The sequence below is a fragment of the Dermacentor variabilis genome, chromosome 4, assembly GCF_050947875.1.
Source record: "Dermacentor variabilis isolate Ectoservices chromosome 4, ASM5094787v1, whole genome shotgun sequence".
Taxonomy (NCBI): Eukaryota; Metazoa; Arthropoda; class Arachnida; order Ixodida; family Ixodidae; genus Dermacentor; species Dermacentor variabilis.
The window spans coordinates 124,407,260-124,430,897 of record NC_134571.1 but is presented as its reverse complement, the minus strand read 5'-3'; the positions used below and the strand labels follow the sequence as shown (position 1 = coordinate 124,430,897).

General features: G+C 44.1%; 1 protein-coding gene across 3 annotated transcripts in view; it reads right to left on the bottom strand.

Moving 5' to 3' along the window:
* Positions 1-5,819: 5,819 nt before the first annotated feature.
* Positions 5,820-23,638, bottom strand: part of LOC142579714 (putative peptidyl-tRNA hydrolase 2) — a 109,233-nt gene continuing 91,414 nt past the window's right edge. For 2 of the 3 annotated variants that reach the window (XM_075690204.1, XM_075690202.1), the window contains exon 6: positions 5,820-12,890. In XM_075690204.1, coding sequence (XP_075546319.1) covers positions 12,804-12,890 — 87 coding nt within the window. In that variant the 3' untranslated portion in view covers positions 5,820-12,803. Of the gene's footprint in view, positions 12,891-20,326; positions 20,428-23,638 lie in introns of all 3 variants that reach the window. The other variant, XM_075690205.1, reaches the window with a different exon arrangement.

Here is a 23,638-nt window from a genome sequence, read left to right as displayed (position 1 = left end):
AGTCATGAAAAGAACTACACGAATAGCCGGTTGATACCTTTAAGACTGGTGGCAAACAATCTTTCCAAGAATGACAGGCGTTTGAAACTCACCAACCTTTTAAAAACGTATAATAAATAGTTGAAAAAAAATACCAGAAGTTATGGAAAAGGAAAGTAAAACGCTAACCGGGTATTTGTGTGCCTTGGAAAGACTACAGAGCCTTTTACAAGAAAAAAAAAAACATCACTGGTTGTAACGTAAGAGATAAAACCCTTACGTGTCTAGGCTGCAAGAAAGACTAATGGGTAGGCCAATACCCCTGATTGTCAAGTATTGGACGAAAAGAAGCGGAACCCAGGGGCCCGGTTTTGTAAGAACGCTCGCACGTATTTGTTAGTCAGAACCATATGGACACAACAGATGAAGAAACGGAAAGCATAGGATAAATTATTTGTAGCTTCTAAATGAAGTGCAAAAATGAGAAGCTAATGAGAAATGGAGGAAAAAAACTTGCTGACGGTGAGAGCCGAATCCACTATAACGGCATTACGTGCGCGTTGTAGTACAAATTGTGCTACGGCGACGACGGCAGTCTCCACGTCCAAGCAGTTTCGGGTATTTATGTATGCATACAAGATCTAAACCATGGAATGTTAACCAACGCAAAACCGAAAAGAAAAAAAATTAAATTATGGGGTTTTACGTGCCAAAACCACGATTTGATTATAAGGCACGCCGTAGTGTCCGGGGACTCTGGAAATTTGGACCACCTCGAGTTCTTTAACGTGCACCTTAATCTAAGTACACGGGTGTTTTCGCCCCCATCGAAATGCGGCCGTCGTGGCCGGGATTCGATCCCGCGACCGCGTGCTTAGCAGCCCAACACCATAGCCGCTAAGCAACTACGGCGGGTCTGTCAAAACCGAAAACAATGCTTGTATTACCCATTTGGTTTCTGCATTGCGTCAAAAACCTCGTCGCTGTTTTACTTCTGATAATTATAATTTGCGATAATTTGTTCAGCAGGTGGAGAACAGTAACCCGACTTGAACAGTCGGCTGTTGCCGAACATTTGGTTAGTTTTGATATTCGAAAATACCGAACAGTTCATTTTCGAATACGAATAAAATATTACACACCAACCGTTCATATTCGAAACTTAGATATTCGCCTATCCTATAGTAAATACATCACTAAGCCCTAAGTCTGTTGGTAAATTCACTGTTTTCCTTCAGCTGCACGAATATTAGACCAACATGACACGTCTAGGTAAATTATTTACTTCACGTTGGATTATATTAGAGTGTTACAAAATACATACATTCTTAAAATCCACTTCACAGTTATAGCTGGAGTTTTAGTGACTTTTTTATCTCATTTCAGTGACACGCTTCCTAAAACGTTGGCAACACCAGACTGCAATGGTTCATAATGTACGATTGAAAACTTGATCTGTCGATGACAAAGATAAATTTCACTGACGCATTTTTTTATTGCAATCGCAATCGGGTAATCAGCAAGGGAGGCGAACTTTACTGTATACGTGTCACCTGGGCCCGGTCTGAATATGCATTCTCCGCCCAGTCGCGAACGTGAACTTTTGTATAACCTCCAATGAATATTTCCAACTAATCGACATGTCATTAACACATCGAATAAAAGAACGTGTCGTCCTTTATTGGTCTGTAGTCGCTAAAGTGGAATCTACCTAACCTCCCTCCCAACCGCCTCCTTCCGGGTGGGAGGGAGGTTAGGTAGATGCCGCTAACCTAACCTCCGCTCTCCTTGGAAGGACCCCTTCGTGTCGGGCTTTGTGGTAAAGCATACGAAAAACGGCATGTACTGCAGAAGTCAAAGGGGAAATTGTGTGCAGGGTAGTGCAAATAGTTGGTACGCCACTGCGCTAAAATGCTTTGTGCCGATTATATATATTAACAAACTCGATTACCAGCAAGTTTATCTTAAAGTGTGTACGAAGGTCACTATTGGCAAGTAACGCTTTTAAATGTGTAAGGGTGTGCAGGCGCGTTTTATTTTGCCAATTCAGGAAATCGGTGATGACATTATAAAATTATTTTTGCAGATCTCTTGTCCACGTACCGTTCAATGAACAACTATGTGTTGCTCTCTAACACATACACACATGCGCAATATACAGTCTTCCGTATTTGGCCGGTGGACTTTAAAAAACTGCTGTCCCCAAACTACTCGTCTAATCGAGAGCAAACATCGCTAACAGGGTAGCATATTGTAGTCTAAGTTGTTTGAGATGTATTTAAACATCGGTACTTGCCTGCCTTTTGTAGAATGAAGCAGAAACTGCTTTCGGCTACGAGCACCGATTTTGCAGACGGGAGCCAAGCTGCTGATGCGACAGTTTGCGCCATCTGCTTTCATTTCGACGGGCCACGCGACTGGCAGACGAACTGCATCTTCGAAGCGAGCGCGCTTCTCTCCTATGCCCCGAGCCGAGAAGTTGTTTCCCTTGCCGTCCGCAAGATGGCGCAACCTGTTGGATCAGCAGCTTGGCTCCCGTCTGCAAAATCTGTGCTCGTAGACGAAAGCAGTTTCTTCTTCATTCTACAAAAGGCAGGCAAGTACCGATGTTTAAGTACATCTCAAACAACTTAGACTACAATATGCTACCATGTGAGCGATGTTTGCTCTCGATTAGACGAGTAGTTCGTGGACGGGAATTTCTTAAAGTCCACCGGACAAATACGGAAGACCCTTTATATATAGGCTCGTCAAGTGTCCGCAAATGGCTGTGCATTTATGCGAATCTTGGGGTTTTACGTGCCAAAAGCACGATATGATTATGAGGCATGCCGTAGTGGGGGACTCCCGATTAGTTATGGCCACCTGGGATTTTTTAAAGTTTGCGCCCAATACACGGTACACCGGCGTTTCAACGTGGGCGATACACGACACGCAGAGACAGGCATGACATGGAAAAGAAGCCCGCAGCAAGCAGCGAAGTCGCATACATCCGACCGCCACTGCAGCATAGCGCAAAGAACCACACGCGCGCAAGACAGAAACTGACGTGCGGACTGGCAAGTTCAGGAGGAATAAAACCCCTTGATAATTTGATTGTAGCGAGACTATCCTCCCCGCGGCGCTTTCCTCCTCGCCCACCGGCTGCGCACGGCACGCTTTTTCTCCTGGGCCCCCGACGACGGGCCTCAGCATTCTATGGAGGAGCGTTATTTTGGGCTAGTTGCGCGCCCCAGTGGTGCTGAAAATCTTTAGAAATGCTGATAACAGCATCGATAATGCTGAAGGCAACGTTTATGAGGAGGTTGTTATTTTTTTCTTAAAGCGGTATGAACGGGGTATACTGATGTAAAAGCAGCTTTGAGGCGAGTTCTATACTCCATAAATTTTTCTGCCATATCGTGAGATGCTTTACTTTGTGCGTCTGATGTAGTATTGCTTGTGGCACATCCCTCTGCATGTGGCTTATTAAGTGTAAGCCTTAGATCTGTTTCAAGGTGACGTTGTGAGGTATAGAATATAACGTGACCCAAGGAAGACTGGAAGCGAACCAAAGCATACCCAGCCGTGTACAAGAGGTGATTACTGATTAGCAATGTTTTTAATTATTCATTAGTGATTGTATTACGGTGTTCTAAGGAGGATTACGGTCGATGAAGGTAGATCAAGGTGTATTAAGGAGGGTTAAGGTCGATGGAGGAGGATGAAGGTGGATTAGGGTGAAATACATTGCAGTTATTGCCTGCAGAATATTCTCTACATTACTACATCATGACCACAATCATGATTGATTGCTCAACCTCCGCAATCAAAGCGCATTGATGCAATGATTTCGGCTCGTGTTAAATCAATGGAAAAAGTTTCCCCACAGAATAAAACCGCAGAAAGGTGGTTTTAAAACATTCGCTAAAGCGAGGATTTCCGACCCCGGCCTAAATGTCGATATCAACAGCAAGCTTGCGCGATCCTGTGAACAACCCCTGCACACTGCCTGTGTTCATGAGAAAACTAAATAGTAATCGTCACCCACTCATGCGTGTGTGGAAGTGCAGTTCAAAGCAAATTCCAAAAATTCAAGGCGTCCTTATCGCCTAAGAGACGCGAATGCGAAAGCCATGTAAATCCTACTGTAATTCACCTTAGTCCACCTCCATCAAACCTAATCCACTGTAATCGCTCTTAATCCTCCTTTAACCCTAATTCACCTTAATACACCCTATTTCAATTTTAAGTAAAACGGGCATGCCCGTGCGATCGAGAGGTTTTACCTTCCTACATAAATGTTCACAGCGTAAAGCAGAATTTATAGTGCTGCATTTCCGACTGAACAACAGTTGGCGACGTGCGGAGTCCCAGCAGAATATTAAGCATACTGAGGACAACCCCACTTTTATGCAACGTACAAATTGCCGCAGTAAAAACGGTGGTGAGCAGGCCCGAAGAAAGAAAAAAATGCAGCATTAGGGGATGCTTTCATACGAGCAATAAGACGCCTCACCTCGCAAACACTGTTCTTTGTCGGAACAAAGTTCTTTCGGCCAATGTTATGCAGCCACTGCTCCCTGCGCAAGCCGTCACGCTTTCCTTGCGGTGTCATAAAAACAACCAAACCATCTTCAGGCTTCTTGCTGCAGTTATATGCGCAACAGCACGGCATTGCGCTAGCATAGAGAGCAGCAAACAGCGTACAACGATCGCTACATCGAGCTAAAGCGCAAAGCCAGCAGAGCTTAGGAGAAAAATGGCGCGGACGAAAAGAAAAACACAAGCAAAACGCAAGATCCGCGCGTTTCCAAGGGCAACGGCAGGGAGGCCAATTGTCGTGCAGAAAAACGGGCGCAAGACCGTTTACCGCGAGGGGAGGGGGAAGCGAAAGGGGCGAGGAGGTAGCGCGGCAGCGGCAGAGTGCAAAGGGTGGCGGTTCTTTCAAATTATCAAAGGACTTTAGGCCAAACTTCATTGCAGATAGCTAGGCCTATAGGCCTAGCTCGCTGGCCGCCGCATCCGGAGCCGACAGCCTTTGAATTTCGGTCCGAGACCGAGCAAAGCACCCTCCCCCACCCCCTCTCGCAAACTTTCTTGGATTGTCTTTTACATTAAGGGGAGGGGGGATGCGTGCTCGGAATTTTACGGTAATGTTGCTAACATGCAGACAGCACATTGTTAAGTGTAATTTATTAATGCCGTTGCTGAAAACATTTTTGTAAAACGAACATTGATAAACTTGGGAAGGTACAGAATCTAGGTGTGCGGTACGTGTCAGGTCGATACAAAGCTAATTTCAGCGTTAAGAGTGCTAAGGAAGAGTTTAAATGGGATACCTTGGAGGTACGACGCAGAAGGCTGCCACTGAAGCCTCTCCATTCCATATACTACGGTACAATAGGTATAGAAAGGGACAAATATATAATGCCGCCTCATTACCGATCACAATGCATGGACCATGCGCTAAAGGTACAAGAAGTTCCGTGCAAGACAGAACTGCACAAGAATTAATTTTTTTTCCAAACGCTATACAAGAATGGAATAGGCTACTTGCTGGTGTTGTCGACGTCTTGTTAAATGATGTATTTTATTGTTCTGTTGAAGTGACTCAACTACCCTGTTTCTTTTGCCTTTGGTTGAATTGCCCTATATAGCTTACTGTTTTGAAACTTCTGTAACTTTTGTTGAACTTTTGTTGTTCTTTTTTCCTCACACACCTGGTAAAAAATCTTTTGTGAATGTTTCTGTTTTGTAAAACGTTCCCCCCCCCCCCCCCCCGCCACTGTTATGCCTTTCGGAACATGTGGGTACTGAATAAATGAATGAATGAATAAATAAATAAATAGTATGACGAATGCAATTCCAGAGCATTTATTTTTTCTCATGGCAATACAGCAGGAAATTGCACTATACAGAGTGAAAAAGGTTAGTGAAAAAAGTTATGGCTGTGCAAGTAACCACCAGACAAAATAAAAAGTGGCAAGGTGTTTCAACATTCAGCGTCAAAAGCAACGAATTCGTGGCCTAAATATTATGTTAAATACACTGTGCAAACATGTTATTAGAACACTGCATTTTGATGTTCCGCACACCACCACACTTCATAAAAAAAATCAAAGAATTCTGAAGTGCAGCCTGATATGCATAATGTACTGATCATGGCGAGAGGTCCTTGACATGGATAGCTGTGCAGTGTCTACAAAACTGGGGACATGGGAAGAGGCCAGAACAGGTCATTTCAAATGTATATCACTTTTGTGAGAACAACATTTCTTTGGTGGCCCCACAATAAACTGGAATGGAGAACACTAAACAAAATAGCGATAACCATCTAAGTGCAACGCTGATAACCTGACAAGGTCAAGAAATCGTGTAGTTATGTAGTGCAGCTCAAGGTTATACTGTTATGTTACTGTTATATGTTATACTGTTATATGTTATACTGTGATGGTGGACATGTATTGCTGTCCATAGAAGTTTTTTTAACAGGAAAACCCTAACAATAAATGAAACTTTCTTTGGTGTCTAAAGGCTAGACAATGAACTCAGATTCCCTGACACAGTGTACAAGAGCAGCACAGAATGCACTGTTACTATTAAATTTCCAGATACAAGCTTAGCAAGAAAGAAAAATCCAACTTTTTCTGTTGCTTCCCAGCTGCAAAACATTCCCATGAGCAGCTGTAGAGCCCAGTCCAGGGCATCTCAACTGAGACACAAGCTGTCCCAAGAAACTCGACAATTCATAAGTATTCTTTATTGCAATAGCAATTATATTGACATTCCAGGTGCACTTTTGCCGTCGTAGTCTCTGTGATGCTCCATATAAAGTCCAAGAGTGATAACACCGTCCCCGCGCACCGTATGCTGTATGTGCGAGAGAAAGCGTGCTAGGGTGAATCAACGATGGCGGCTCAATCGCGGCGCGCGAAGGAGGAAAGCAGGGAGGAAGCACGCCATGTTCTGTCGCACACAAGGCAACGGGGCGAGGGGAGGGGTTTCTACTCTGGCGGCTGCTACGTATGGTGCGGCTGCACGCGCCCTATCTTGAAAGCGATCTGCGATGCGGACAGGGTCTAGGCATACTGCGGGCCGATAGCTTCATTTCCGCTGTGTTTTCCCCATTTAGTTCGCGTTGAAGCAGGAGGCAGCATGAAGGTCAATTCACTTGCTCCTGCTGCCACACTTCCTCACTCCAACGTTTTGACAGTGAGTTTCCGCGGTCATCGAGTGAGATGTATTCATGTTTGCTTGTGCGTATGTGACACCATGCTCGTTAATTTAGTTAGTAAGCAAATGTTTACAAGTTTATACGGCCGATAAAGCTACTGTCCTTACTTTGTATAGCTGTCTGCTAATTTGCTATCGCAATCAATGTTTCGCCTACCAGGCAAAACTGAGACCTTTTTGTGAAATCAAAACAACTTAGAACAACAAAGATAGTTTTGTCATGAAGAGTGGAAAGGACAGACAGTTACACACCTGACAGAAGCACAATGATGCAGGTACTTTCATTTCTAAATTATATGTAAAAAGAACGTGACCAAATAATTGCCAGTGCTTTTTAAAAATGGCCAAAATACAGCAACACACAGCAAGACACCACGCAATTACAGAAGCTGTGAGCACAGAGATCACACTTTCAAGCAGCGTGATATGTGGTGGAAGTGCAGCATGTACATGCATGTCAGCACTATGATGTGATTACTGCAGGAAAAAAACAAAGATAACCAGCATATGATGGTCGATAACTAAGACGTGTGGTGATGAAAAATGAAATTATAGCCCTGAAAAAAAGTAACACATAATTATTTGCATGAACTTGCTAAAAGAAAATATCTCCCTTAATAAATATGGTGCAAGGACTGTGTGGAATCCTAGACATTTATAAAAATGCAATACATTTGATTAATGCAACTAGCACTTCTATATCTTTCAAGGCAACCTATGAAAGAGCTTGTGATGTTTAAAAAATAGTTGCTAATTATCGAAACACTCTTACTAACAGAAGCCCTTTCTTGCAAGAACCAACCAAACGACGACAGAAACATCAATAACAAGAATGCAGCCTTGTGCTCCTGTTTCCCATAATAACAAGGCTGCGTAAGCTACTATATTTACAGCGCTCTTGCATATATGCAAACAAGATTAGCTCCCCTGAATCACAAGCAAAAGGGTGTGCTAGGCCATCACCCAACAGTTTCACATATAAAAGAGCAAGCATTTTGCTCCCAGCGCATAATCCCATTGCAACGTGCTGTGCTTCAAAAGTTGGTTGGGCTATAGTAACTGATACAGCACAATACATAACCGTGCTTTGAAGAAAAAAAAAAAAGCCTTCTAATGCCCTGAAGTTTGTGGCAAAATTTAGCTAGTGCACACATCATCATTTGAACGTCGTACTAGCATATGAATCCTGAAAAATCAACAATTAATAAATAGATGACGGCACCGTCATCAGCTCCTAGGACTGAGCTTCTGATATAAATATTCATTGAAAAATTGCATCCTTAGTCTATGAAAATATTCTCTCACAGTGGCACTAAGTGCATTTTACCTGCAAACTTTCTATGAACCAGATTAAATGTGCAGCTAAACAAAATAGTCTTGTTCAGACTGCTACCACACTGATGATGTTAAAGTCAAAATGTACACACAAGCTAATGTGTGCTAACATTTCTTCTCTTGTAGAAGAGTAGTAGTGCTAGAAAGCCACAAACTTTGTGTCGCATCTTCTCTGAAAGTTGTGGCATGAAGAAGGCTAAAAGTGCTGCTCTGGTGTTAGCTACAGCCAATTGCTCAAACTGCAAATATATTTTTAACAATGGGCAACCCCAAGGATATGCTTCTCTATCACAACCTGGCAGAAATGACTCTATAAATTTTTGCAATTCTCAAAAGCTGTTTTTCTTTGCCACTGTAAATGCAGTTTCGATGAGTGCAGCTGAAGGACCAAACTATTCACTTGCAGAACTTGCACCGTAAATGTTCTCAGCTCAGAGAACCCCTGTGGCATCACACAAATACCTAAGTAGCACTAAACACAATTTTTTTGTCAGCTTCAGCTGCTCACAAAAAGCACCTATCAAAATACCAGCTTTTTGCAAGAATTTTTGTGCTGGCTCATGCATTACACATTTACAGCACTGATGCAAGGCAGAAAGTATTCTATAAACAGTTGTAAGCAGTACAATCTACTTTTGCGTTTTCTTTTTTCCAGAAAGCTGTTTGGCAAAGCTAGCAAAAGGGAGTCCGTTTTAGTAAAAGGAAAATGCAGGTAATGCGTGGCAGTCCCCTCTTGCTCGTACACATGCTATGACAGTTAGCTGTTAACAGGTTTCATCTTTTTTAAAGGAGTACTGACATGGCGTTTTCGACTTGTATGCCCCCCCCCCCCCCCCTCACATGGGCACCCGCAAACTCCTCAGTCAGCTCAAATGCATGGAGTATAGGTTGACCCAGCCCGACTCGTTTGGTGCGTGCATGTAAACGTGGACATGTCCAGCCCACCAGCGCCAACACTTGTGCAGGCACACTGGGACGTTGCAATTTATGCGCTGGCAGAGGGGATAGTATCAGGACAAGACCAATACAAGGCATTGTGCAGTGCAACCTCATCGTAGCGAAAAGACCCACTAAACAGAGCTGCTGCAGACAGCAGCGGGAACCGGAAGCCCAGTTCAAACCCTTTGATGTTTTGGCTCGATGCTATGTGCTGTCGTAGTTCAGACTCGTCAAAAGGGAGTTCGTGTAAACGTGCTCACGTCGAGCTCAGTGAGCACAATTTCTGACTTGACCCGCTCACGTTGGTTTCATGTAAACATGGCCTTTGTTATGCTAGTCGTGCAGTGGTCGGTGTGGTCACTTATCACTTACACCGGCGCAGTAAACAATATTAAAGGAAAGCTCAGAAGATCACTATGCACGAAATGTTGCATTTTAGTACAGCTTGCAGCTGTTCAGTGAGCAGAACGCAGAACCAATTCGTCATGCTGCAAAGGAAAATACAGGTAAGTACAGGGTGGCTAGCGTTGCTGTCAGCACTGCTATGTTTAGCGAGCGCACTTTGATTTTTAACGCCGTGTATGTTTTTCGTGTCAAGTACATTGAATAATATTTTTTATAAAAGGAGCATTAATTATAATAGCTATGAACGTAATTGGAAGTTACATTCTTGTAGTTGTACAAAAACCAAACACCGCTGAATGCGCCTCTGGCGGCTACATTTAAAAACTCCTTATTGGTTACCTGACACGACCACAACTTCCTTGAGGTCGAACTCTCTTAGAAGCCTTGCGCTCCCTTATCCTAAAGGAGTTCGCGGGTGCCTGTGTGACACGGGTATGACATTTTTTTTTTTGCAATAACTTATGATCTAAACCCTCCAACCTAACAAAATATACATAAAAGAATCAGAGTGCTCTAAACAACTTAATGAAGTACCTATTTCTACACTAAATAAATAAAATAAAGCATGTTTGGTTTCGGTAACCATGATGTGGATGCATCATGGCGTCATGATACACTGATTTGCTCTTTTCCTGCGCTCACTGCGGTTTCCACATGTGAGCTCAGCGAGAAGAAAAGCACACAGCATGTTTATTTTTTATAAGCAACATCATCATACCTAACCAGATTGTTACTCAGTATCACCTAATTTTTCTCGATGGCACAATAATGTCGAAGTCATGTCTAGCATGTGGAGGCCAATTTTAATATTAACGATGATTTTCCCCCCCAAACTTCAAACTTGCCAAGTGTCATCCTTTCACATGCATGAACCATCTAGAATTTCAAAATTGTGTGTCCATAGCCAAAGCGGGCACACAGTTTTCAAAACAACATTTAAACAAAACATGTCGCACACAGCGTAAATGGAATAGCATGTTGTCTTAGCAAAAAGAAAAAGGGTGTAGACTAGTCAGCATGATAAAAAAAGCTGAACATGTAAGAACCATGGTGTGCAAGCAACACCCATGCAAGTAACAGGGCGTTGTTGATTGCTACACTATCGTCTCAAGCTTTAAATTAGCTCAAAAGTAAGCCTACAGGAAGCCATTCCATAGCCAATCAATGACAAGTTTTCATTGACTATTATATGTAGAGCGTTGATTCTGCAACATCAAGCCATGGTAGGCACTGTGCATTTCAGCATATGAATGTCAGCCTTGCCAGCATCCTCTTTGGTCCGATTTGTTAAAGATAAATAAGGCCAACTAGATGAAACAATTAAGAAAAGTTATTGTAAGCCAAGCTTTTCTTCAATACAGTTTTAACAAATGTGAATCTTAGAGGGTGAAAGAGTACCATTCTATATTTTTTTAGCTTTCCCTGAGTACACACTTTCTATGGGAAATTGACTTTGTTAACAATGATTTAGCGTTACCCATTGCACACAACCAACAACAATTTGGAATGGCAAAGACTGCCAAGTCACACGTTGTTTTCAGATCACAGTGACCTTTTCTAGCAACTTTCCTTGTTTCACAAAACTTGTCTGAATAAGCTTGATCAAAGCAAATATCCCTCATCACCATCAAACAACATATCAAGGGTATGGTGGGATACATTTTTTCTGTGAACTGAAGTTTTCGTAATGCATGACAAAACATTTGTAAAATCGTAGGAAAAGCCCAACTTCGTAAACTCTACGTTAAATTCAGGAGAGTTTGCGGACACGCGTTAGGATGTTGCAAAGCTGTACGCCTACGAGACAAACTAAAATAAGAGCTTTGGCAACTACCACAGACAAATGCTTTTCTCCACCTTCAGTCATAAGAATGCATTCGTAAGAAAATACAGATGTCTTGCAGGTAATCTCTTTAATAAACCATGAAATGTTTAACTAGCACCAAACTACTAAGAGGAATACAAATGATTGCACCATGAATGCTCATGTCCTCCTGCTCATGTTGACAACAAATTAAAGACAATAAATACACTATAGTACTCTTTAGTGCATGTTATAAAACCACGCAGATTAGCACAATGTGTAATTAAACTTAGTTGTTCGCTTTTAAATGCTACGTAAAGCACTTTATCACAAGATTATTACAGATCATTCAGAAAAATTATTTACCTGCTGACAACATATTGTGCTCGTTATCCGCACTAATTAATTAAAGCACAATGTTCCCACCATGAAGTTTCCTCACAACGTTTAACGTGAAAAATTGCGTCAAATAATTATATACGAATTTGTGATAACTCACATCACTATAAAGCCCAAGTGACTGAAAAAATAAAAAACAAAGGAAGTGCCCCATTAAGCTTCTGCACTAAATGCCAGGATTACAAGTTCTAATGTCCTCGGCAATGCCAACCAAACCATGGGCAACATAACCAAATGTGACATTCACAATTCACTCAATTGGTAAGAAGCAGGGCAAGCATCCTTGAGCAATCACTTTCGCGAGATTTCACGCTGCTAAGCACCGGATGTGCGAAGTACACGACCCACAGTGTTCCTCGCACGGCGCGAAGACAGCGACCTTGACACAGTGCCTAATCGCTGTTGACCGGACACTTAACACGTCTGCTGCCGAATCACACAAATGTTTCTGAAAGTGATTGCCCCCCTAAAGCAATCGCTCAAAAGTACCACTTAACGGCTGCAAATTGTTGCCTAGATTGAAGCATATAAAAGGACTGCTCCCGCCAGCCACAAAGTGTCCCGAGAAAACTCGCATATAGATACAAACAAGAGGTGGGTGGGGAGTGTTTCAGTGGCTTCTTTGGCTTCAATGGAGGCGATTAGCAGGATGGAATGGGGACATTTGCTTATCACAAGGCTGCTGCTTAGCTTTGCATGCACTGTATAATCGCAACAGCGCAGCTTTTCACAGTAGCCGCAGACCTCCAGTGACCTGGTCGACGAGGTCATTCCGTCCCATTATCCCTACAACCGTTGTTGATCCTGCAGGAATCTGAAAAGAAGAATGATAAATGTTAACACACAGAAACCTCGTTCATAAAAAAAAAAAAAAATTTATGCGTATGGAATGTATCACTGAATGAATTAAACATGTAGCATATTCCTGCGACTATATTTCATATTCTTAAACACAGTGCATTTGATGAAGCAAGCTTTGCACAGAGTTTCAAGAAAAATTTCAAGGGTTTTCAATGCCCTGAAAAAGCATTCTAAATGATTAAAGCACCATGATGCCTCATGGCCTGAAAGCGAAAGCAAAACAGTATCTTAAAAAACGAGTAAACATTAATTTTATTGCAAAGAGATTCTCTCTAAGCCTTTTGAATATAAACCGTCACAACCCTTTGCAAACAAGATGGGTCCCTACCAAAAGAGATGCTAATCGGATTGGATGACTCTTAGCACCCATAAGCCTCAGTCAAATACACAAATAAAATTAACTAGGCCTAGCTGAAAGATAAACTAAAGAATTTTCAAGCACTTTGTGAAGCAGGCTTTCAAGGCTTTGGAAGTAGCAGTTTCACATTCAAGGAATTTTCAAGGGTTTCAAGGACCACTACAAACTCTGTTCATAGCAGTGGCAGACAATAAAAGTTGCACAATGACTGCTAATATTATTATATTAATATTATTATTAAAGATTATGCCTGTGTCGTGTGCCTCTTTCTGTGTCCCGTTATTTGCGCTGTTTGCAAAAGAATATGTTCGTACCACCAAGCCCGGCTAGCCACTACTCTGAAATTGCTAATATGATGACTAACAAACTTCCACAAAAGTAAGTTCCAGGTTACTGTTCGCCGCTGCAAGAAAACATTTGGCCGGGACTTTGTGCTCGTAGTTGTGTAGCATCCAATGTGCTAGCGAAGATGAAAAGAGGGAGAACTAAAGCCAGGTATCGGTGAGATAACTCCACTTACAGTAAACGATTTGAAGGAATGCGATTCGGGAGAGGATGTCCTTTAAGAGTGAGGCCTTTCTATAACTGGTTAGAAAAGTGTTTCAGGGCCCCTTTAACTAGGACAGCAATAACTGATTTTGAGTACTTATCTCTTGAAACTAGTGCAAGGCAAGAAGTTCTTTAGAACATACTATGCTTCGAGTACAAACCATTTTAATTCAGAAACTGCCGCATGTCTGTTAATGTAAATTTGTTAATTAGTGAAACTTGTTAATAATAACATTGGCAATCATCACACAAATCCTGATAGCCACAATTGCTACAAGTCTTGGAAAGTAATACTTGTGATTCTGTTATGAATCCCCCATTTTTTAACATTTCAAGACAGCCACTGCAGAGAGACAAGATACATAGAGATATACGTTGCAAGACAATCATTAGTTAAATAACAATTTGGTGTGCATCAGGTTATTTGACAGTGGATGCTATGCACTAAGCATAGCATGCATCACACATGCTATGCCTTGTGTTTTAGTGATAAGGAAAGTACACATAGTGTAAGGTTAGCTAAACTGTGACATTGCCAGGTCACCACATTGCCAACACAACCCGAAGGAATCCAATTAGAACTAGAACCCCCGATGCCCAGGCCACCATCAATGCCGAATCAGCTGAAACCTCATCTGTGAACAAATTACTTCATAAGAAAGGTAGACGCCCTTGAAATTCTTGCATAGCATTTGGTACAGTCACTGACTGATTTTTCGGACTCCAAAAATTCAGACATGCTCGATTATTCGGTCTGCTTTGCTGCACCGCCATTCTCCCCATAGACCATAATGTATAACAACTGCCGAAAGTTCGGACACCTTGCAACCTCTCGTCTGATTTTTCGGACACTCCTTGAGCCAACTCGATCAAAAGCACCATGCACCGACCCTGACCGGAGCATGGTTCGACTTGCTGAACGCCATTTTTGTTTTGAACAGAGCCTCCTTGCTGCCTCACGAAGTGGCGCTACTGCAAATCCCCGCTCATCATCACCGTTTCTGCCTGGTTCGATAGAGCGGCTCTAGAGCAGTTCCGGTTTCAGCTTAGTAAGCCATGTCAAGAAAGACAATCCAGCAGCTGATTTGTTTTTTGCGCACGACGCTGCGAGTAGGCCACGTTTTTCATTTGTGCGACTGGTGTCAGCATGGTGGTATTTGCTTTGTGTGCTGTGCCGAGGTTCTGGTGATCCAACGCGGCATACGGAAACATTGTGTCAAGTGTCTAATGGCGCTGACAGTGCCTGCGCAGACTGCGCTGGGGAATGCCGGCTAGCGGGTGCCGGGATTTGTCGCGTTCCGATGTGCTCCCTACTCACGTGGAAAATGTTCTGTCGAGACCTGCGCAGTGGCTGCATTGTGATTCTGGACACTGTCTCATTTGACAGTTTCACAAGTGCTGACACTGCTGTACTGACATGCGCAGAACTCGACGACGGCATGATCATTCGTCAGGTTTCTGCTGCACCACTGGACGATGACTCCGAGTGGGAAGGTGACGCACCATGTGCTACGCTGCCGTCGCATGTGGAGCATGCGCAATCAGTGACTGTGCTTTCAGCCGCTTATAGTGACCGTACGACCCTCTCCGAGATTCAGGCTTATCTGATTGCGCGTAAACGGAACAGCATGTAACGGCGCATTCACGGTTTCTTCCAGCCTACTGCCGAGCCCGAATAAGTGCGTGGAAATAAAGAATTCCATTTTTTTCTTCTTAATCTGCTTTTTCGAACACCTGTTTATTCGGACATTTCTGCAGTGCCCGTGAGGTTCGAATAAACGGTCGGCGACTGTAAATACTTCCTAGGCAACGGACCGTAAGCTGATTGGTCTATAATTTTTCAATTCTTTGGCGTCCCCTTTCTTATGGATTAGGATTATGTTAGCGTTCTTCCAAGATTCCGGTACGCTCGAAGTCATGAGGCATTGTGTATACAGGGTGGCCAGTTTTCTAGAACCATCTGCCCACCATCCTTCAACAAATCTGCTGTTACCTGATCCTCCCCAGCTGCCTTCCCCCTTTGCATAGCTCTGAAGGCTTTCTTTACTTCTTCCGGCGTTACTTGTGGGATTTCAAATTCCTCTAGACTATTCTCTCTTCCATTATCGTCGTGGGTGCCACTGGTACTGTATAAATCTCTATAGAACTCCTGAGCCACTTGAACGATCTCATCCATATTAGTAATGATATTGCCGACTTTGTCTCCTAACGTATACATCTGATTCTTGCCTATTCCTATAGCCGTGCGCTTTCTTTTCACCAGCAACGTCATGCATTGCCGATTATCAGTGGGCAAGTCAATCATCTTCCGTTTCGGCGGCGAGTCAAAAGAGGCTGAGAGACCACGTGGCCAGGAACGATTTCAACGAAACCAACAAAGACGAACATGGGCGATTACACTGTTTGCAGAACTGCGCTGAATGAGGAATTAGTGAGCAAGATGCGAGCAGCGCAGTTGGCACGGTCCATTTGTGTTTCGGAGGGTGACGCGGCATAGATATATAGACGCAGCCGATTCGTGTTCGGAGGGGTGGAAGCGTGATGGAAGAGAGGTGCGCGGAGAAGGCTGGAAAATGAGCGTGCGGCAGCCTTTTGAGCAGAGGGCCATTGTGCAGCGGCTTGAATTTCTCGTTTTCTTATTCTCTTTTCAAGGATTTCGCATTTCACTACCTTTCGGCTCAGATGCCGAGGAGCCAGACTTCAACATTATAACCGATAATGTGGCATCGGGGCATTGTAGTAAGTGGGTTACTTCACCATACAAAGCATACAAAAGTTGACGGTGCAGCAGCTTCTCATTGTTGTAATCGATATATTGTTAAAACCGGCATCATTATAAGTCAGTTCGACTGTATAAAAATTAGTTCATCATACCCACTCAAAAGAAGATTTTAGCTTAGTTAAATATGATTTTAAATGCATGGGCTTCTATAGAACTTCAAGGGGAATTAAAATTAATTCATCATATTAATTCGTCTTAATGAGGGTGTGGACTCGAGCCCAAACCAAGAACTGCATCCGAACCGGAATTATAGCTGTAACAGAACCTGAACCTGAACCCAACTCGAACAAAAAAAAAAAAAAAAAAAAAAAAAAAAAAAGAAAAGAAAAGAAAAGAAAAGAAAAAAAAAAAAGAAAAGAAAACTATAGTAACGGTCTGCACGAAACGGTTCAAGCATACAGAGTGCAAACGGGTGCTCAATACATAAGCATTCTTCAAAATGCTAACTTTTCAGTCGGCGCAAATCTCGAGAGCATTAGAGAGTTTTAGTTTAGGGGATGCAAGCGGCTTGCGTACGAAAGAACTAGGGGCGACGGTACTGCACATGCGCAGACCGCTACGACCACTTGCGCCCTTGGGGCGGCCGAAAACATTGTGCCCCTAATTGGTCATGTTACTGACATGACTCTTGCGGTGTACGAGAACTTACGAGTAGCTAGCGGGTAGATATTCTTACAAATATTTCGCCAAGTGTCAACAGAAATTGTTTTCATATATATTAGAGAGGCATAGCGTGTCCTGTATTCGGGTAAGCGCAGGCGGACGGGGTGTTGGGGCGGGGGAGTAAACAGGAGCAGCCTGCATGGTGCATCCACCTGGTGGCGCAAAGCTCACACGGACAAAAAGAGCTAATATTGGTGTAACCAAGTCTATTCTACTTCGCTGCTGGTGTAAATTTTCAGCACTGGAGTAACTGTGTTGCTGCCAAAAATTTACATCTGCAGCAAAGTAGACTAGACTTGGTTACAGCAATATTAGCTGTTTTTGTCTGCCGGCCTGTGTTTACCCAAATGCCGGACATGCTAAACCTCTCTATTAACTGCTTTTAATAAGAATAGTTTTATGTGCTTTACTTCATATGCATGATTTCATGTTTAAAAAAAAATGATAACGCAGCAAAGATCAGACGTTGATGGCGCTGCGAGCGCATCTGACCTCACTACGGCTTGTGTTTGGGGCCGCTAACATATAACGTGTTTGTGCTTGCGCACGCAAATGCAGATGCACCCAAGCGCTAGGGACCCAAACGCCTTGCGTCCCCTAAACTAAACTCTTTATTGTTTCGACTCATGAGACGAGTTTTGTGCGAGAATGGGGATAGATGATAAGCACAGGCTGAACTACACAGACACTTCAGCAGAGATGCTTCCACTTATTGACCGTGCCAGTTGTGTTCCGCCCCCGACACGTAGTTTCAGGGGTAACGCAGAGTCACTGTTTCTGCTGAAGCTCCCACTTTGGCCGTTTGGTCCAGGTCGCTACTCTTACTAGATAAACTGTAAAACGCATATGCCTGGACACATGGAGCGCAAAGAAGATGGTGTCCCTGAGAAGAAAAAATGGGAAGACCAACTAGTCCATCAGCACGGCTTCTTCTAACAACAATGCAGAATAAAACAGGGTCACTAATGAATGCTGTCACCTTCTCAATGTATGGTAACGACTGTTAACGGCACAGGAAATGTGCTTTCGTTGGATGCCATGGTTCAGTGTATGTCTGCCACCTCCAAGCAGAGTAAAACGCTCTTCAATTTCTGGAAATCATTTCCAGGGCACTGTAACCTTTATTTGGACTTTTTTATGAGCACTTAGTGAGCGCAACACTGCGCCCCACGCAGTTGTGTAATACGAGTGTCACGCAACACACTTTTGATGGCGGTCAAGCCTGATCCGGATTGAATTTCTCGGTCGTGATTGGCTTCCTTGCACAAAATGTGCGAGACAGCCAACTGCAGTCTAGAATTTCGATCCGAATCAATGGCGATTGCAATCAGAAGTGTATGTGTGACACCGGTATAAGAAATATTGTAGTAGTGCTTAGCACAAACTGTCTTTGTTTGTGGCTCAGAAGAATTAATGTCCTCAACTTCTCTTATTTAATAAAAGTTGTGGGGTCTCTCACACCCGTACTCTTGGGACAAAGGAACGACAACACAGTAGTGCAAACAATCACAAGGGCATTTATTGCACCTTTCATAGATCAGTGCCTGCTAGCCGAGTTGCTATCCACAAAACATGCCGATGGGCGCGCGACAAATCTAGAAGTCTGACTCACCGCGACTGGAAGCGAGCGAATATGTTCGCCCCATGCTGGATCCCAACGCCTGGTCCTTCGCGTGTATGGTCACGCGAATCGTGGCGCGTTCGAAGGCGGCCACGCGAGGCGGTCTCGCAGAAGCATCGGTCGCCGCGCGCGCGGAATGTCCGCCCGTTCGCCGACCCGCCGGGGAAGTGACAGCCCGTCCTCCCCTGCGCCCCCAAGTAACCCTGCCGTGAGGCGGCGTTAGCAACGCAACACTCGTGCCATCTCTCGCACTGCGGCCCAACCACATCGACCACCGTGGGCATCACGCAGGCCACGCAGCGAAGTCGAATTACAGGAGACGCGCCATGCGGGAAAAACATATCAGGGGACGCGCGAGAGTCGCGCATCCCCACAAAGTGCAGAAAACTGAACAAAATGTCACTTGCGAGCTTATTTCTTTGCTACAGACTGGAAGTTTCAAGCTGTGACTTATGTAATACAATGTGATTTTGTACTGTACCATATGCCACAGTTCGCTCACCACTAGTCTAGTAATTACTAGAAGCAGAAAAAAAAAAAGAATTAACTGTGATCCTGTCAAGACGTGCAAGTTAAGCTCATCCCATGCAGACGCAGGCGTTTTCACTAATGAACTCTGTCTTTGATACGTACATAAACATTTCAGCATATTTGCACAGTGCATTCATAAACTGCAAGTTGTTGAGAAAAATGTCGTTACTCCTCCTTATTAAGGTGCACTGCCTCTCTAGAGTGAGGGTGTTCCACTCTATATAAAGACACCCCCGCCAAGGGACTTCAGCCTTCAGCAGACTTGTGCAAGCTAGAGTGTGTGTGGCTCTCCGACAAGAAGCTTATAGAGCTGACCGCTCCGTAATGATGTAATTAAATGTTCGTTGTTATTCGTTACGTCGCCACTGTGTCTTTTGCCTGGCCCCCCTCAGGACTCGCGAGCTGCTGCAAAGTGGGGTCAGCAGCACGATCCTGAACAGCTGGGTGCACAGTTTGTAAATACAGGTGCCAGCGGTGCGATCCTACAACTACTGTTCCAAGCTCCAGATCACCAGGCCCACGCTACTTCCATGGTCCTGGGTACACGTCCTTAATACCTGATATGAAATGTAGAGCGGCACTGCGCACTAACGTTCCCGACAATCTTTTGAGCACTGAACTTTTTCTATTGTGTTCTGTTCTGACGCTTACGTCACATCAGTCAAATGTAATCTCAGTTGTGTCCATGGCACCGTATGTGCTGGGACATAGAAAAGCAAATTAATGCGTAGACTTGTATTAAAAACAAGCACGATATCGCACACACACCACACGAGCACCAGAGGAGTCACCACGACAGCTGTGCTTACAGAGCTTTTCTACGCGTACTGAGCACTTCAAACTGCGTTCTACCACAACCAGATTAGAGAAAATTGGCACACGCACACGCATAGTCTAGCATGCTGCGGCTCCTTTCAGCACATACTCCGTGCAATGGTGAGCGCATATTCCGCACAGGGGAACACACACTTCTTGATTTCTTGATGCTGCAGTAAACATTAAGAACGTAACTGCTGAAAAAGATGAAATAAATTGCAAGTACTCAACTCCAATTACCACTCTACAAGCACAATATTACTCGAGACAGTGTCTACTTTGCAGCAGTGTTGGTGGCACCACCGCGGAGACAGAGGTGCCAGTGAGTGAAAAACGAGCATGAAGGAGAGGGGGGGGGAGGGGCAGCGGAGTTGGCGCTGCTTTTAATCACTGAGGGGCTTTACATCCAGCAGCTGCTGCACTGCACGCGAAACGGTTCAATCGCATTGCGCTCTTCGCACTATGGATGCGGAAAATAGCAGCCCATGCTCTTTGTTGTGACAATTGATGCGAAGAAAAGTAAAGTTTTGCAATCATTGGCGGCTGTCTTTGAAGAGCCATCTGCTACGGCTTCGCTTTGTGGGTTAGGCCTAGTGGAACCTTCGACACTTTGGTGGCACTGAGCTGCTTGCATGGTTGACCAGAAAGACCTTTCGTCAGCCAGCAGGGCGTTGCACGTGCACACCGTTGCGGAAAGCCTGCCGCTAGTGCGTTCATTCTTTAAGAAAATGTGCATTTTCTCAGATTTAGATCGTGGCCAGAAATAGTGCATGCCGTACACTGCGGCATGCATGCGACGCTGCAGCAAAGTATGTTGTATTTACACAATCTAGGCAATTTGTCCATTGCAGTTGATACTCTGTTACAGCCAGGTCTGATAAAAATGAAATTTGTTGCATGAATGATACAGGCAGAAGATCTAAGTAAAAAGAATGGTCAGTTATATCCAAAAGTATGTTTTATGCAGATTCAATGGCACCGACAGTTTTAGGCATTTGAAAGTTGTATTGAATCATTTGAGTAAATGAATATCTAATTAAAGAGCTAATAGTATTTGCACACCCCTACTTTTTAATACGATCAGCATTCTTTGCCTACTTCAGGCACTATTGAGTCTATCTATCTAGCCTCTTATGCTGACCCAATAACCGAAGTTCTCTGCTAGCTTGATCTCCTAGGTATGTGTTTGTGGTCTTGGTGCCATCATGGTTTTTTCATCATTGTCATCAGACTCTCGTCATGCTATCAACACATTGTCATTGTTCCATTGTCATCATTTAAGAAATTGAGTTCAATTGTCGTGATGTGGTTGCCAAGCCTTTGGTGTTCCAACGACATCATTCCATCATAATCATGCCGCTGTTGTCATTGTGTTGTCGTCAACAGTTGTTGCCATGCATTCGTTGCCACACTGCCGTCAGGATGACCCCGCAGTTGTACCAACTTCATCATCCGATTCTTGTCAAACAGTTATTGTCATGCCGTCATTCTCATGTTGTCATTGTTATGCTGTCGTTATTATACCAACGACAACTGTTTCAGAAATGTCATACCATTGTCCTCATGTTGTCGTCATCATACCACCTTTGTCATTCCATTGACGACATTCCTGCTTTATCATTCTGTAGTTGTCCCTGCATTGTCTTCATACAGTCATTGCCATGCCATCATGGTAATTCCCAACTCTGGCAAGCGAATGGCATAGCAAAGTGGGTCAATCCAGGAGACAGTCCATGTCGCATGTAGCTTATTAGAGTTGTCGGACGATCTTGCTGCAGCCACCATTTGTAAGGGTTGAAGGTCGTAGAGAGGAACTTGGGAGGAACTAGGCGTACAGGGTTCATTTACAGTATCTACATTTTAAACAAGAGATACATCGACAGTCTAGCGTGGCTTCCAAATGGAGCACGCAAGACGAGAATACAGCACACAGCTTACGAGCACGATGACGAGCACATTGATGAGCACTAGCATTGACTAGCAGCCGACAACAGCTGCTTATAAACACTCCGTTCTCCCTAGATCCCTAGGTGAGGGAAGCGTTCGACCAGTCAGCGTAGAAGGTCCTCGTGGCCGGCCTGCCTTTGAGGGAAGGGGGTAGGGGGTCTACACACACACATTCCACACAGGCTTCACTGCCCCCTCCGAGGTGAGACGGGCTTCGCAGAACTCGGGGCTTATGTCTTAAATGGCGCGTTGGTTCCCCGAGCTGACCCCCACAGCGTGGCCGCCAGTTGTCCATTGTCTTGCGTCCTGCAGTCGCCACGAGTGTCAGCAGACTGTGAAGAATCCTGGGGCCCACATACCGCAAAGCACCCTTTTATTGATTGTTGTGTTCATATAGGAGGTTGTGGCCAAGTACTGCACCAGGGTGGCCAATCCTGCTCCGGTGAGGGAGTGCGTTACCGGTTCTGGTCACCGGGATCAGGCCACACTCCAGGCCTGTTTATGCAATTTTATCAACACGCAGATTTCTTTAAAATCTGGTGGAAAATTTCGCGGCACTGGGATTCGAACCACGGACCTCTGGCACGCGAGGCGGGTGTTCTACCTCTACACCACCGCTGTATATTATTTTATTATTATTATTTTATTAGGGAAGCCCTTCTCGCTGCAGGGAGACCATGTCGGCGGTGGCGGGTTCAGTAACAATAGTTGGTCCGCCGATCGCGTTTAGTCACAACGACACCGAGGGGGTGTTGAAGAGGCACCTCGAGGTCCCTACGAAATGAGTCACCACAGCAGCTGTGATAGGTGTCCATGGTTCTCTTCGGGGAAGCTCGCAATGCTTGCAGCTGCAGCTGGCTGAGAAAACTTGCATGTTGCCACCTCGGCAGGCCATTCCTAACAAGCTGTAGGAATGGAAATCTCAGAATGACCAGCACAAGTTCTAAATAAAGGTGTCTGCACCAATAAACTGAAATAAATATGGTGTGTATTGCCTTGTACAATGCTAGCTTGCTGTTCTTTATGTACACATTTTATATAAAAAAAAATCTTTGTAGTCATAATATTTTGTATTTTATATTGTTGTGAATTTGCGAGAATGCCTGGTGCATGAAAATGACAACTCCACACTGAAGAACTGCAGTATTTTTTCCTCCTAAATTATTCAGTTGCTAAAGAAACAAACTTTACTTTCGTGCTACGGAGTGATATACGCATTGAATATAAAATATTCAAAGGAAACTAAAGGATACATTTTCGAACCCATTCTGATCTCTCGTCGAATCACCCATTAATGATGTACAAACCAGAACTACTGTGCAAACACTCGCTCTCAAAACTTCACGCGAAAGTCGTAGCTGTTTCTTGTGCTCTCCCTCTCCATAGCTAAGCCGCGTGGGAGAACCGGCGCTACATGTGCTCAGCGAGACACAG